This window comes from Ziziphus jujuba, chromosome 5, assembly GCF_031755915.1.
Source record: "Ziziphus jujuba cultivar Dongzao chromosome 5, ASM3175591v1".
Lineage (NCBI taxonomy): Eukaryota > Viridiplantae > Streptophyta > Magnoliopsida > Rosales > Rhamnaceae > Ziziphus > Ziziphus jujuba.
This window is the reverse complement of record NC_083383.1, coordinates 804091-820772: the sequence shown is the minus strand read 5'-3', so window position 1 is coordinate 820772 and position 16682 is coordinate 804091. Positions and strand designations below refer to the sequence as shown.

Below are 16682 nucleotides of genomic sequence, written 5' to 3'. Positions count from 1 at the left end.
CAAGATAGGCTTTTACATGATATGAATAATCCCAAAAGCATGGCACTAACCTCAATCATCCCATCACCCAGCTGTTTGGTCCGAACCACTACCTTGCATATACTGAGGAGCAGGAACTATAAACTGTGGTTGAGCCACAACAGGTGCTGCCATACCTGTTTAAAAAACAGAGCAGTTCCATGCTCCATAAGCTCTTCCTAAATGGTAAATGATATCAACCTTGACAAATCCTCTACCAAGTTATATTTTCACTTAGCCCTTAATGTGTATTTGATAATGATAAAAAAGAATGTATTACTTTTGCACCTTCTCCTGCTGTCCATCATTCAATTTTAGTTCTTGCCACACTCAACTCCATTTAGCTATTCAACAAACCTCTATTTTGGATATTTATAAAACAAATGTCATGTTCCAACCCTATAGTTGCTAAGAAACCTGTGTTCCACATAAATCCACCATATAATACAACTCATAAGTAAGGCTTGAGACTTTTATGCATACTTGGAGCACAAAACTCAAAAGGTCTTCATGTTAAATGACAAGAAAACTAGTCAAACAGTGTGGATATATACCTGTAGGATATGGTGCTTGAATTGTAGGCATGGGTGAAGTTGTTATAGCATTAACACTAGGTCCACCAAACTGCACTATTTGATGACCGGGCATTGCATATCCATGCAGAGTTGTATAACTCTGACCACTAGGAGGAGTTTGACCCATTTGTCCATAAGAAGGATAAATAGTTGTATTAACTGTCCCAGGCACTCCATATATCTGAAGGTACTGCTGACCCGAATAAGGAATGTAACCACCCTACAGGAAAATTGACATAGAGGAAACAAATTAGAATTGCAAGACTAACACGCCATACTCATACTTCCTTCATAACCTAATAACTGTAAATGACAATTGTAAATGCAAATTTTGAGCACTATTGACCTGTTGATAGATGTATTCGGGTCCATATGTCGTATACCTGCATAGAGAAAACAATCAATACATTCTTTCGAAAGTGCAGCTCCAACCAAGGATTTAAGGTGAATGGTGTTGCATGAAAATAAAGAACATAAGACACCATCATTAATTACAAGCAGAGAACCAAGATTTACACCTATAGTCTACGTATTCCTATTCTAGAAAACGTCATCTCGTGTATGAGATCAATCAAAAGATAGTGAGACTAATAACTCAATCCATGGCCCTTGTCAAACAGCACATAAGTCTTGCCTGTTCAATTAACATTGATCCGGGGGCACATATCCTCCGCAACTAACACTTTTTGAGTTCCTGCAATTACCAATCACACCACGTCACATCACTGTAGTCTGGACAAAACCAACCCTGCTTTCAAGGGAATGACTAAGTATTCTCAATATTCTATGTGGCAATGCATGCTGTGATTGGTATATGCCACAGAAAGGAAGAGAGAATGAGAAAGTAGCTGCAAAGGAGATGCACCCAATGGACCTAACTGGTCACCCCTTATTCCGCAGTCAGCCAAAACTAACGTCACAGATATCAGACATTTATTTGTATTGAGCCTTGGTTTAGTCTTCAGCAAATACTAATATACATAACCCAATGCATCAACTCTCCCAATAAAACTATATTGGTCAGAGAAAATAACAAGGAAAGGTACATTTTAAGAAGTCAGCTACAACAGTGAAAGAAATTAAGATAAATATTGTCTGAGTAGGTCACCATAAGGACATAAACCAGAGATTAACTCAATGCTAGGAATCCAGACATGCAAAGCTCAAAATCGAAACTAGTGACTACCAGTTCTCCTAACTTACCCATATGGAGGATAAACTAGACCTTGTTGATAGCTATAAGAGACTGGTTGCTGGAAGCCAAAACCACTGACATAAGCCCCGCGGGTAACTTGCATGTTTGCTATATTTGGAGCAGCTGGTCTGAGACGTCCTATGAGAAAGAAATAAAGAAGTGTTGACAATCAGAGACTGTCTGCTGGACTAGTGAAAAGCTTCAGCAAGAGCCATGGAAATTTAATTTGATTTTGTTATAGTATAATCTTATAATCGTTTAAACTTCCAATCTTAACATCACAGGAAGCAAAACAATATTTAACACACACACACACACACAAATATATATATATATATATATATATATAATCTAAAGACTATAAACCAAAATAATGGAAAGTACCATAAGGCATAGGTGGCCGGGGCCGCCCAAGAGAAGCCAGATTACAATTTGCCCGCCTGCCATCGATGATTGGAGTTGGATCAGAACATGCTCTTCTAGCAGCCTCTGGTTCCCGGAAAGTGACCTAAACCCTCCACATAAATACAAACCGAAACCAAGTCATTCTTTTGTTAACACTAAACAGAAACAAACAAGCCGATTTCGATTGGCATAAATGACAATTACATTGAAAATGAAATGCTGTTGAGGAGAAACATAAAAAAAGAAAAAGAAAAAAAATGTTCATACCGGCAGTACTGATAATAGCTCTCACAGATCATTCAAAAAGCTTATAAAGATTTGACATTTGGCATATGGAAGATGATAACAGAAATAACACAATCCCTAAAAGTGAAAACAAATATACACTCACAAAACCATAGCCTTTGGATCGCCCCGTATTCTTATCGGTGATGACAACGGCCTCGAGAATCTCCCCAAAGTGCTCGAAGTAACGTCTCAAGGTGTCGCTCTGTGTCTCCCAGGCCAGGCCGCCCACAAAGACCTTGGTGTAGGTGGTGTCTCCAAAAGGGGAATTCAGAAAATTATAGCCAGAACTCGAACTCGAACCCGAACCCGGACCCGGAACCGACTGATAAGCCATGAAAGACACGATTTGGTCACAAACCAAACTCCAAATTCTGAAAGCGAAAGAGGAAGATTCCCCAGAAGAAAAAGGAAATAAAGAAAGACGATCGGATTGATTGGTTGACAGTATATGTTACTAAGAGATACTAATGCAGAGCCAACAATCACAAAGCCACATCTTAGAAGAAAAACCCTAGATAAACCCTAAATTTCACTGAGATATACTTGGAATCCATTGAATTCCAAAGAGATTCGAGGGAACAGCAGCACGAGGTCAATTCTAAAAGGAAAAATAAAAAGAAAAAGAGATCTTGATGCACAGTGATATACAAAATAAGCCCAATAATTAATCACAACAAAAGAAAAAGAGGAATCGAAAAAAAAAAAAAAAAAGAGAAAAAAGCAAAAGAAAGGCTAGATGGGCCAAGAAAAGGTTGAGGTCGGTGGTAGGGGGAGGATTGGATTGACCGTAGAGAGCATGGGGTTGGGCTTTATTGGAAGAAAAGAGAAAAAGAAGAATGATGAGCAGGAAAAAGCTACAAGTAGAAGAATCTAGGGAAGTTGGTGAAGCTGCGGGTTGTCGTGTTGGACTTGGGAGTTGGCAGTAGCAGCACTTATTAGAGTACTAGTAAAATGGCTGTAACTGCAACAACAACATGGTAATTACTAGTAGAACAACAAAGTAGAGGAAGCGGAGCAGTCCAGAAATTGAGATTTCATGGCTGTCCATGGAAAAACAAAAAGAAAGGACACTCATGATTTACATTTCATCATTCATCGAAATATATATATATATATATATATATAATTAAATAGACAAATGTGGGGAATTGTATTCAAGCAAAAAAAAATAAATAAATAAATAAATGTGGGGAATTGTAGGTCCCACCCACCTTCTCTCTCTCTCTCTCTCTGTCTGTTGGTATCGTCACTGCCTGGGGACTCATTCTTAAACCCTAGTTTAGTTGCTTTGCTTACACGTATGCACTAAACATCAACACATCCATTCCCGGCGCAATTTGTTCACGTCCAACAATGATCATCCTCATTTTCATATTCACTTTCATCATGCACTGCCTTTCCATTCTGCTCTGCACCTTCCTTCTTATTAGGAATTAGGATTTTCCAAAAGTCAAATCTTTCTTCTTCTTTTTTTCAACTTTGTGTTTGCTTTTTTTATTTCTATAAATTGAGTTGATTCAATATATTTTTTCACCTATAAGCTTACATGTTCAAGACACTTTTCCCTTTTAAATTAGGCATATGGGGCCTAATCTAATTAAGCATTTTTATTTTAATTGTAAATACCTCATGAATAATTCTAAAGGTTATAAATAAATTTATGTTATAATCAAAATTTTATTGATTTTTTATATTTAATATAATCTAATTATAATCAAAATTTTATTGATTTTTATATTTAATATAATCTATTTATAGAGATGTGAATATTAACATATAAAAATAAAAATTTTAAATATAGACTAAAAAATTATGTTATCTATTTAATTATTTCTGGTTGAGTATAATATCCGTGTGAGATATTCTCTACTTTAATCCAAGAATCTCAAGCTCAACATTAATAAAAATAATCTTTTTAAAAACTTGTAATAATTACTAATTAAATGTATATATATCACTGAGTAAATATAGAAGTATACATTTTTTTCACCAAAAAAATATATATACATATTTTTATATATTTATATAAAAGTACACATTTAAGTTATAAATTGTTCTTGCCTAGTGTATGTTTGAGGTATAAATTATGACATGAAGTATTAGACGGAATCCATTTTCATATAAATCCGTATTTGGTTGGATTAAACAACATACCTTTTTTTTTGGGTAAATGATTAAACAACATACTTGAATGTACCAAAAAAAACAAAATAAAATAAACATATATACTTTTTGGACATTGGAGATGGAGGAATTAGAACTCATGCATTAGTGTATTTGGTATCAACATATCATATTAAAGTAAAAGAATTAAAATCCTCTAATAACAAACATAGAACTCCCATGCCAAAGCCAGTTTATAGGAGATGCAACACAAATACAAAATAATAATAATAATAATAATAATAATAAGTGGGAAAGCGAGAAATGGATAAAGTTCGAGCGTCTCTGTAGGAAGAAAGGGACCCTCACAAATCACAACGCATGATGCAACCAGTGGCATGAATAGTTCATCCTTGGTTCTACGTTTTATATCACACCATTATTTAATAATTAATTCAACCCTTCGTGGTAGGTATGTGCGCATTAATAAGCAATCCCCATTCCCACTCTGGTCGCCTCCAATTTCTAATCACTCAAGCTGGCTGCTTCCTTTCTGTGTGAACTTTCTAATCCACGTGACATACAACTAAGCTTGAGTATTAGCCGTTGACTTATTATATTTGCTTATTGAGCCTTGATATGACTCCTGTATGTGTATATATTACTATGAAAAAGGGCAATAAAAATCATGGATTGGCAGTTTGCGGACTCTCACAGAATTAGAAACTAATGGCCTATTAATCTTTAAAGTCTGAACAGATAATACTCATAAAAACCTTTTTTATTTAGCAAAAAAAAAATATATATATATATATATATATAAAAGTCAGTCTTAGAAAAAAAAACTAACATGAAATGCAATTGAGTTGTGTTCAAACTTGAAAGGGACCAAGGAGGGACCCATTACAACCGTATGGGGACCGCTCATCTTCTTTTGGTGCTATTAATTATGCAACAACTAGTCTACCACTTTTGTAAAACAGTCATGTATTCACTCTCTTGGACTTTTTCTTTTGTTTCTTTTCCTTTCAAAAAAAAAAAAAGGAATAAAAAAACTATAAGATGTTAATAATGATCCCCAAAAGGATGAGAAAAAACCTGTTACATTATATTATATTATTTGTAATGTATACAATACAACACAATAGATACTTCCTTTTCACTAGAATTGGCGGACAGTAATATCTTAATTAATTTCAATCTAATCATAATTGAAACATTGACTTTCATTGATAATTAATCATAAACCATTAATATTGGCAAGCATATATATGTAATTAGCTATTCTTATTTTGTGATTTTATTTCCGGGAACTTAAACCAGTCGACCAATCTTCACCCAAAGGACCTTTTTCTTCATAACTCTTAAAAGCATCATCGATACTCTCTTCTAATGATCTATACTTCCATCCCAAATTCTGCAACTTCTTTGAACTCAACTTTAGTTTTTCCTCTACTTCACTGAAACTGTCCTACAAAACATAATAATCAGTCAAATTAGTACTATACTTTTATGCATTGCCTATCCATGGTTTTATAAACTGTTTGTTTGTTATTATTATTATTATTATTATTATTATTATTTCCTAGGAGGAAATTATAGTGCTATACATATAACGTTTTGGGGTATTTATATGTAGTTTGGAATTTTTTATTTTTTGGTAAATATATGTATTTTGAATTGTTGCTCCTAAACATGTCCATAAAATCCATCCATTATTATATATAATCCTTTTTTTTTTTTTAAATAAGATTGCATTAAAGGCACAACCGAAGGCCAAAATTTGTCAAGTCGTAATGATTGAAAAATCTATTAGTATGAAATTTAACTTTTTGTAATATCACCCTTTTTTTCAGTAATTCCCGAAAAGTTAAATATTTATTGATTAGAACCAGAGGTCAAAATCAGGACAACTGTCGCTCAGCAATCTAGAAAGAACGTAGACAGGCCTAAGGCGAAATGACTGATTTTAGTGACAGGGTCAAAGAAAACCCAATACCTCCACAGATGACATACCACAGGGGATGAATATGGGTGAAGGGTCAGATCCCACAGCAACTTAATTTCGATAACAAAATCATATAGTTTTAGGCAAGTGACTTAGGTCCAAAAAAAATTACTTTCCCAGGACATCAACGGAATACATCGAATGTTAGTGCTACCATAATAATAAACAATTAATCATATATCAACTATAACACTATAATTTTATCATCTTCACTTTTAGCCAAAAAAAATTTCATCATCTTCACACATAATTATAAAATTATATTTAATTAAATTTTTAACTTTTAAATACAGCAATTAATTTATCAAATCTACCTGTAAAATAGAATATAATATTAACATAAACAGTAGTGCCTAATGGATATACTATTCTTTAATATTTTTTTTTTAAATTTTCACCAAATAGACAAACCCTGATACTTCAATATGTGAATAGTATATATCACTAATGGCTCATTCTCAATTTATTTATATATATATATATAGATACAAAATAATTAATAAATAATAGTAATAATAATAATAATATAATAATAATAATAATAAAACAAACAATAAATCAATTGGATTTTTAAAGAGAATAAATACTTTTTAATGGACCAATTGAAATATTAAAAAAAATAAATGACAAATAATTCTATTAAAAATTTAAATAAACAAGTCAATCCCATTATTGATATAAACAAACTCTATAAATAGTCATATGATTAAAACATCAAATTAATAGAAAACATATATTCATGTTAAATTATTGACTTTCATGAACACAATATATTATATAAAATGTCAAAGCCCATAATATAGTTGGGAACTAGTACTATTAGTTAATCCAAAAGTCCAGCCTTCTTGTAGTTTTCAACAGCATCAACGATAGTTTCCTCCAATGACCGAAAACTCCAACCCAGCCGCTGTAATTTTTCTGAACTCAGCTTATCCTCTTCTCCATCCCCTCGACTAAGGCTGCCAATCCATAACCGGGTGGTATGGTAATTAAATAAAAAGTAAAGAAACAAATATATAATTATAAAGGAAATAGAGATGGAAAGGATCCGGAAGTAAGTAGATGACAGAAAAAAGGGAGATGGAAGTTAGCTGAGTACTGTTTGGGATAGTTGTAGTCGGGATAAATATTCTTCAACTTGTCGACCAGATCATCTAGCCAGATTGAGTGTGCAGTGCAAATGTATCTTCCTTCTGCCTCAGGTTTCTTGTATGCCATCAACAGTGCTTCAGCTACATCACGGACATCCACTGCTAACCAATGCGTGAGTTGGTATGCTTTGTACTCCCCTATATGATATCCACATGCCCAAATATTTACCAAATATTGCAGAAACCATTAACTTTATAAAAAGAGATACGCCTTAAATTCATCCAACAACACATAAAAATAATAATAATAATAATAGGAAAAAAAAAAAAAAGGTGCATAATTAAAGAGATGTGCATCTACGAGCTACAAGTACCATTGAGTAGGCTAAGGAGGAGGAAAGCTGTTGAAGTTGGTGTAGACTGCAGAATTGGCCCCAAAACAAGGGAAGGGCAAACAGTCACAACATCAAGTCCATTTGTTTTGCCAAACTCCAAGGCCAAACTTTCAGCTTCTGTCTTTGAAAGATGATACCATGTCTGCAGGATTGGATTAAGACGGGCGTAGAAACCATTATTTTTATGGTGGTTCACCTTAATTTAGAGTGAGAGATACGATTGTAGGATGCAGATTGCAGAACAAAGAGTAATAATAGGTGTTGATATTAATGAATTATGACCTGACTTGATTTGAGGTATTGTTTATCAGACCAACAGGTTTCATCTTTCACTTGACCCTTGGGCCAGTTGGGGTTCATCATAACAGCAGCTACAGAGGATACAACAACAACTCTCTTTACTTTTGCTTCCGCACAAGCTTTTAGAACATTCAATGTGCCCTTCACTGCAGGCTCAAACATTTCTGTCTGCACTTTGGTTAGTTTCTTCAGAATTAATTAAGTGATTTAATTTGTTCAAATTATTACCATAAAAAACAAATCAAAAAAGACATTTTTAAGTATGAAAAGTAGCAAGGGTGTTATTCAATGTTGCCTGGGGATCTTTGATAGTGGAAGACGGTATAGGACTGGCAACATGAAAGACGCCATGACAGCCTGCAATTGCGGGACCAAGAGAATGGTAATCAAGTACATCTGCCTTGAAGAGTTTAAGGTTCTGAGAAGCTTTGGGAAGCTCATACAAGGCAGCATTCTTGGTATCCTCTGCAAGAAAAAGCGGTAGTAACTTAATTTGGAGAGACAAAGTTGGTTGGATAAAAAGACAAAGAGGAGAATGATACATACGGGGATTTCTGACAGTTCCATGGACGGAGTAGTCTTTGGAGAGAAGAAGATTGACAAGCCAGCTGCCAATAAATCCTCCTGCCCCTGTAACACAAACCCCTTCATTCATTGCTGCCTCCGTATCCAAATCCAATGCCATTCCAATTTGATTTTCGTTGGAGAGAGAGAGAGAGAGAGAGAGAGAGAGAGAGGATATTGTTTTTGTTTTTCTTCCCTGCTGAGTGGGGATATGCATGTTTTATTTTTATGGATGGTTTGTTTTGCACTTCATTGCTTAGTTTGACTTTTCGCTCGTCATAGGTCTTATCGGCTTTGGATTTTTTTATTTATACAAAACCAGTTTTTTTTTTTTTTTTTTTTTCCTCCCCATATATATATATATATATAATTATATTCCACCCTCCACCAATAACTTCACTATTAGTTAGTCCGCCACCAAAACCGGAAACATGTGTCGTCTAGAAGACCACAATATCCCTTAAAATTGGATATAAATAAAAATGCTATATTAATAATAGAAATGGTGCCTTTTTGGAATATCAAATTATACATATAAGAAAGCCACGGTTTCTCTTTGGCTCACAGAGTCGGCAACAGCAACTGATATTGACAAGCCCATTTGCGTTTCCAGCAAGAGCAAAGTCAATAAACTTTTAATAGGCTACATAAGAGGGAGAGGGCCAACTCAATAAATACACCGACTCGCACTCGACAACTTGATTAACAAAGTCTTGCCTCTTGGAAGACCCAGGACCAGGAGAAGGACAAACATGTGGACGAAATAGATCCATCGTCGATGACGATGACCCAGGAGTAGGGATTAGTCGTCTTGGCATCTCGGAATTCCTCAACTGTAGGATAGATTCAAAGAATCAAACAACCGGCATTACAATTACTTATATTAATATATTTTATAATTACAGGCAACTAGCTTGTTATGCATGAAAAAAAAAAAAAAAAAAAAAAAAACTTGTCTCTGTCTTTGGTAATTGCCACCTCAGCATTCTGTCTCATATTTATTTATTTCAAATATTTAGACTAAATTGCATTTTAATAGTTTGAAGTTTTAGAATTATGCGATTTTTTGTGTTGGATTTTTTATTAGTGCAATTTAGATATTGAAATTTTAAAATCGTTAACAATTATTCCAAATTCTAATAGTGATGTTCAAATTTATAGTGCTAATGATGTCATAATTATTTTATAAAAATAAAAATATTTAAATTTTTTTTAAATTATTTTTCCATTTTTACATATATGGTTTTTTTATCTGAAAAATTATATCTATTCCTTTTTTATTTAATATAAAATACTCAAAATCTTAATTAAATATTTTGGATCCAAAATTAAATAAAAAATTAAATTAAAATAAGAAAGGCCAAAATACCAAGATAAAAATTAAATAATTTTTTTTTTTAAAAATTAAGTTTTCAAAAAAAATTTTGAAAAAAAAACATTTGTTTTTCTCCATTTTATATGAATGGTTTTTTACTTTGCAAATTGTATCAATTCTTTTTTTATTTAAATTGAAGTATCCATAATTATAATTAAGTATTTTTTGACCTAAACTTAGATTAAAAAATTAAATTGAAAATTTTCGTCTAACAAATATAGATTTATTATAACAAAAATTAAAAATTAAATTAAATTTTTTTAAAAATATTTTTTTCAAAAAAGTGAAATTAGACCATTTTATAAAATAAATGGAGGCAAAAAATAGAAAAATGGAAAAATTAATTAGAATAGACCAAAATCAAAAAAATGGAAAAATGGCCTTCATTTTATCTTTTTTGTTATAATTTTTGGTCAAATATTTCCTTTTCCATTTTGAATGGCTTATTTTTTGGTCGAATGGAAAAATATACCACAATTCTTTTCCATATCTATCTTGGTTTATAATTTATTTGGTCAAAAGTTTTTCAAAAATGGAAAAATTAAACCACTTTAGTCTACAAAATGAAAAAATAATAAATAATTTTAATTTTTTTTTATAATTTTAATTTTTTTAAAAAAACTACTTTTATTTCTGAAAATGAATTATGGTAAAAATTAGATCAATTTTTTTTTTCAAATTTTTGGTCCAATTTTTTTTGTTTGGGCATAAAAAAATATTTTTAATTTCTGATCTAATAAAATTATTTTATTAGAGTAAAAATACAAATTTTATTTTAAATTTTTTTATCTAATTTTGAATTCAAAAATATTTAATTATGATTGTGGATATTTTAATTTAAATAAAAAATGGATACAATTTTCCAAGTAAAATACCATAAATATAAAATGGAAAATAACAAATGTATTTTTTTAATATTTTTTTATTTCTAAAAAATAGTTATGATATCATACTGATATCAGCACCGTCAACTTTAACATTACTATTAGAAATTGGATCAATTTGCAACTATTTTGAAACTTCAGAACTTGACTCGTACAAATTAAAATTTCAAACTGAAATCACACAATGACATTTTAAGTAATTTTAAGGTAATTTACCCAAGTTATATATATATATATATATATATTGATTAATTATGCTGCCCTTTGTAACACTATGATGTATATATGCATGTCATTGGTAGAAAAATAGAAATTCAAGTTTTTATTTTTGAAATAGAAAAATGTTATTTCTCACTTGGGTTGCACCAACATTGGTCTCGTAGTGCTGATGTATCAATTGCCATTAAAATTAAGCTGGGTGTGAGGGTAGTAGGAAAGTGAGAGAGTTGGCATATTATTGCAGAGCATGTATAACATTATCCTACATGATATTATTCCTAATCCACAAGTCCAGCTTCCTGATAGCTCTTCACGGAATCCATAAGAGTTTCATCCAATGCTCGGAAACTCCAACCCAACCTCTGCAGCTTTTCAGAACTGAGTCTTATATCTTCCTCTACATCAAAAAAGCTGCCAATACATACACATATATAAATATACAAATATACAGTTAAGCACGATATATGTCTGAACCATTGGTTCAATATATATATATATATATAGCCATATTTTGAATGGGAATTTATTAATTCAGCTAGCTTAATTACTTGTTGGGAAAATTGGGATGTGGATATATAATTCTGAGCTTATCTACCAGATGGCTTGTCTTGATTGGATGTGAGGTGCATATGTATCTTCCTTGAGCCTCAGTTTTCTCGTATGCCATAACCACTGCTTCAGCTACATCCCGTACATCCACTATCCTCCGTTCCGTGTTTTCCAATGTTGTCTCACTCTCATCATTTCCTCCTTTAATAATTGAGCTTATTAGAATTTTCTATAATATACATATATGTATATTATTCCTCCAACTTCAATCCAAATAAATTATGCAAAGTAAGCTACATACCTTTAAAAAGTTTAAGCAGAATCAAGCTGCTTGCGTTTACATTGGTCTGTAGAATCGGCCTCAAAACAAGACTGGGACAAACAGCTACAACGTCAAGGCCACTTTTTTCTCCAAACTCCATAGCCTCACTTTCTGCTTCTGTTTTGGAAAGACTATACCAGTGCTGTGCAGGTCGGAAAAGAAATGAAATTACACCGGTCACTAATTGCAAATATATCTATATATCTATATATGTGTATATATATATATATATATATGTATATGTATCTAGAGATGTCAAGATCACGATATTCTTGTGCATACACAGCATTATTAATTAATGCTTGTAACTGAACTTTCACCTACCTTAATAGTTCTGCAGTAGTCCTTATCAGACCAACATGTTTCGTCCAAAACTTGACCCGCAGACCACTTGGGATTCATACCCACTGCAGCAGCAGATGACACAAAAACTAGTCTCTTGACTTTGCTTCACCACATGCTTTTGCTACATTAAGTGTACCCTTCACAGCAGTTTCCACCACCTCTACCTGAAAAGTGATCAAATTAAGATATATACTTGCGATTCCTAAAAACATAAAACTGTTTTGTCAAAAGTAGAGTCACTATATGATATGAATTAATTGATTGAAGGACCAAGGAAGACTCCCATAGGATTCATGCATGCCTCAACTAGTCTACTACTTTTGGAAAACAGTCATGTATTCACTCTTTTTGACTTTTTCTTTTATTACTTTTTCTTAAAAAAAAAAAAGAATAAAAAAAACTATAAGATATTAATAATGATCCCTATAAAGATGAGAAAAAATCTGCTACATTATATTATTTGTTCGATGCATACAACACAACATAATTCGATAATCTAGTTTAGCGGAAGAAAATTATTCAGTCTTCATATATGCGGATTTGGAAATTAAGATTTGAGTTTTGCCAAGCCACTTTATTGTTTCATATAGTATCATGCAGTAATGCCACATGACGCAGGACTACGGTCTAATAACTATGATACTATTAGGAAATATTTTTTTTTTAACGGAAAAAAAAAAAAAAAACTGGATACTCCCATTTTACTAAAATTGGCAGACTGTAATATCTTAAATAACTTCAATCTAATCATAATTGAAACATTGACTTTCATTGATAATTAATTATAAACCATTAATATTGGCAAGCATATTATGTAATTAGCTATTCTTATTTTGTGACTTTATTTTCCGGGAACTTAAACCAGTCGACCAGTCTTCACCCAAAGGACCTTTTTCTTCATAACTCTTAAAAGCATCGTCAATACTCTCTTCTAATGGTCTATACTTCCATCCCAAATTCAGCAACTTCTTCGAACTCAACTTTAGTTCTTCCTCTACTTCAACGAAACTGTCTTACAAAACATAATAATCAGTCAAATTAGTACTATACTTTTATGCATTGCCTATCCATGGTTTTATAGTTTGTTTGTTTGTTATTATTATTATTATTATTATTTCCTAGAGGAAATTAAGGTGCTATATATATAACCTTTTGCGGTTTTATATGTAGTTTGGAATTTTTTTTTTTTTTTTTTTTGGGGTAAATATATGTAGTTTGAATTATTGGTCTTAAACATGTCCACCAAATCCATCCATTATTATATATAATCTTTTTTTTTTTCTTTTTTCTTTTTTTTTTCTTTTGTTTTTTGTTGGTAGCTAAGATTGCATTTAAAGCACAACCGAAGGCCAAAATTTCTCAAGTCGTAATGATTGAAGAATCTATTAGTATGAAATTTAACTTTTTGTAATATCACCCTTTTTTTCAGTAATTCCCGAAAAGTTAAATATTTATTGATTAGAACCAGAGGTCAAAATCAGGACAACTGTCAATCAGCAATCTAGAAAGAACGTACACAGGCCTAAGGTGAAATGACTGATTTTAGTGAAAGGGTCAAAGGGCAAAAGAAAACCCAATACCTCCACAGATGACAAGACCACAGGGGATGAATATGGGAGAAGGGTCAGATCCCACAGCAACTTAATTTCGATAACAAAATCATATAGTTTTAGGCAAGTGACTTAAGTCCAAAAAAGAATACTTTCCAAGGATATCAACGGAATACATCTAATTGATAGAGTACATAGATTCATGTTAAATTATTGACTTTCATGAACATAATATATTATAAATTGTCAAAGACCATAATATATTATAAATTGTCAAAGACCATAATATAGTTGGGAACTAGTACTATTTGTTAATCCAAAAGTCCAGCCTTCTTGTAGCTTTCAACAGCATCAACGATAATTTCCTCCAATGGCCGAAAACTCCAACCCAGCCGCAGTAATTTTACTGAACTCAGCTTATGATCCTCTTCTCCATCCCCTCGACTAAGGCTGCCAATACATATGTATGTATGTATATATATATACAAGTAAAAAAGGTAACACTGTTTTAAGAACCGGGTGGTATGGTAATTAAATAAAAAAGTAAAGAAACAAATGTATAATTATAAAGGAAATAGAGATGGAAAAGATCCGGAAGTAAGTGGATGATAGAAAAAAGGGAGATGAAAGTTAGCTGAGTACTGTTTGGGATAGTTGTAGTCGGGATAAATATTCTTCAACTTGCCGACCAGATCATCCAACCAGATTGAGTGTGAAGTGCAAATGTATCTTCCTTCTGCCTCAGGTTTCTTGTATGCCATCAACAGTGCTTCAGCTACATCACGGACGTCCACTACTAACCAATGCATTAATTGGTATGTTTTGTACTCTCCTATATGATACCCACAGGCCCAAATATTTACCAAATATACGATATGCCCACAGCAACATTGCAGGAACCATTAACTTTATAAAAAAGATACGCCTTAAATTCATCCACCAACACATAAAAAAAAAAAAAAAAAAAAAGGTGCATAACTAAAGAGATGTGCATCTACAAGCTACAAGTACCATTGAGTAGGCTAAGGAAGTGCAAAGCTGTTGAAGTTGGTGTAGACTGCAGAATTGGCCCCAAAACAAGGGAAGGGCAAACAGTTAACAACATCAAGTCCATTTGTTTTGCCAAACTCCAAGGCCAAACTTTCAGCTTCTGTCTTTGAAAGATGATACCATGTCTGCAGGATTGGATTGAGACGGGCGTAGAAACCATTATTTTTATGGTGGTTCAGCTTAATTTAGAGTGAGAGAGATTGCAGAACAAAGAATAACAATAGGTCTGGATATTAATGATCTAAGACCTGAATTGATTTGAGGTATTGTTTATCAGACCAACAGGTTTCATCTTTCACTTGACCCTTGGGCCAATTGGGGTTCATAATAACAGCAGCTACAGAGGATACAACAACAACTCTCTTTACTTTTGCTTCCACACAAGCTTTTAGAACATTAAATGTGCCCTTTACTGCAGGCACAACCATTTCTGTCTGCACTTTGGTTAATTTCTTCAGAATTAATTAATTGACTTAATTTGTTCAAATTATTACCATAAAAAAATAAATAAATAAAAAAAAAGACATTTTAAGTATGAAAAGTAGTAGCAAGGGTATTATTCAATGTTGCCTGGGGATCTTTGATAGTGGAAGACGGTAGAGGACTGGCAACATGAAAGACGCCGTGGCAGCCTGCAATTGCGGGACCAAGAGAATGGTAATCAAGTACATCTGCCTTGAAGAGTTTAAGATTCTGAGAAACTTTGGGAAGCTCATACAAGGCACCATTCTTGGTATCCTCTGCAAGAAAAAGCGGCAGTGAATTAATCCGGAGAGACAAAATTGGTTGGATAAAAAGACAAAGAGGAGAATGATACATACGGGGATTTCTGACAGTTCCATGGACGGAGTAGTCGTTGGAGAGAAGAAGATTGACAAGCCAGCTGCCAACAAATCCTCCTGCCCCTGTAACACATACCCCTTCATTCATTGCTGCCTCTCCGTATCCAAATCCAATGCCATTCCAATTTGATTTTCGTTGGAGAGAGAGAGAGAGAGAGAGAGAGAGAGGGGATATATATATTTATATATATATTGTTTTGGTTTTTCTTTTATTTGTTTATTGACCCTTGGCTCTTCCCTGCTCAGTGAGGATATGCATATTTTATATATATTTTATTTTTTAATTTTATTTATTTATTTATTTTTTTTTTAACTTCACTGCTTAGTTTGACTTTTCGCTCATCATACGTCTTATCGGCTTTGGATTTTTTTATTTATACAAAACCAGTTTTTTTTTTTTTTTTATTTGAATTTATTCAAAACAAATTTGCTACGTACCAGGCAATAAGCAAAAAAAGGAAACTTTAACAATACTGCACCTTAATAGTTTCGTTTATTATTAATTGTTTTTATCATATTAAAGAAATAAATAATTATTTAAAATAAAATAAATGTTGATACGGTTAAAAAAAAAAAACACTATTATAATTTTTTACTTTTGAAA

The 16682-nt window shown here is 32.5% G+C and overlaps 3 protein-coding genes and 1 pseudogene across 3 annotated transcripts; all 4 read right to left on the bottom strand.

Annotated features, from left to right (window-relative positions):
* Positions 1-168: 168 nt before the first annotated feature.
* On the bottom strand, positions 169-3577 carry LOC107419828 (uncharacterized). The gene is made up of 6 exons (XM_016028643.4): positions 2585-3577; positions 2173-2296; positions 1797-1926; positions 940-976; positions 573-813; positions 169-435 (listed from the first exon to the last, which is right to left on the bottom strand). The coding sequence occupies exons 1-6, from the start codon at positions 2813-2815 to the stop codon at positions 359-361; spliced, it is 840 nt and encodes a 279-aa protein (XP_015884129.1). The 5' UTR covers positions 2816-3577; the 3' UTR covers positions 169-358.
* Positions 3578-7261: 3684 nt separating this feature from the next.
* LOC107419792 (cinnamoyl-CoA reductase 1) lies at positions 7262-9243 on the bottom strand. The gene is made up of 6 exons (XM_016028601.4): positions 8925-9243; positions 8674-8843; positions 8361-8546; positions 8058-8220; positions 7692-7881; positions 7262-7551 (listed from the first exon to the last, which is right to left on the bottom strand). Exons 1-6 carry the CDS (start codon positions 9157-9159, stop codon positions 7416-7418), a joined length of 1080 nt encoding a protein of 359 aa, XP_015884087.3. The 5' UTR covers positions 9160-9243; the 3' UTR covers positions 7262-7415.
* A 2265-nt stretch (positions 9244-11508) lies between these two features.
* LOC112491992 (cinnamoyl-CoA reductase 1) lies at positions 11509-13552 on the bottom strand. The gene is given in 6 exon segments (XM_048475158.2): positions 11509-11831; positions 11969-12170; positions 12271-12433; positions 12616-12737; positions 12740-12800; positions 13499-13552. Coding segments are annotated over 6 exon segments (735 nt in total). The 3' UTR covers positions 11509-11698.
* A 766-nt stretch (positions 13553-14318) lies between these two features.
* Positions 14319-16308, bottom strand: LOC107419790 (cinnamoyl-CoA reductase 1-like; annotated as a pseudogene).
* Between the last annotated feature and the right edge of the window lie 374 nt (positions 16309-16682).

Bases quoted from the DNA above. Each gene is read 5' to 3' on its own strand.
- LOC107419828 (XM_016028643.4), bottom strand. From the start codon at position 2,815: ATGGCTTATCAGTCGGTTCCGGGTCCGGGTTCGGGTTCGAGTTCGAGT. The intron at 2,297-2,584 runs GTGAGTGTATAT...TGGAGGGTTTAG, and splicing joins GATCCAAAGGCTATGGTTTT to GTCACTTTCCGGGAACCAGA. The intron at 977-1,796 runs GTAAGTTAGGAG...TTCTCTATGCAG, and splicing joins CTAGTTTATCCTCCATATGG to GTATACGACATATGGACCCG.
- LOC107419792 (XM_016028601.4), bottom strand. From the start codon at position 9,159: ATGCATATCCCCACTCAGCAGGGAAGAAAAACAAAAACAATATCCTCT. The intron at 8,844-8,924 runs GTATGTATCATT...TTTTTCTTGCAG, and splicing joins TGGAACTGTCAGAAATCCCC to AGGATACCAAGAATGCTGCC. The intron at 8,547-8,673 runs GCAACATTGAAT...ACCAAAGTGCAG, and splicing joins CCACTATCAAAGATCCCCAG to ACAGAAATGTTTGAGCCTGC.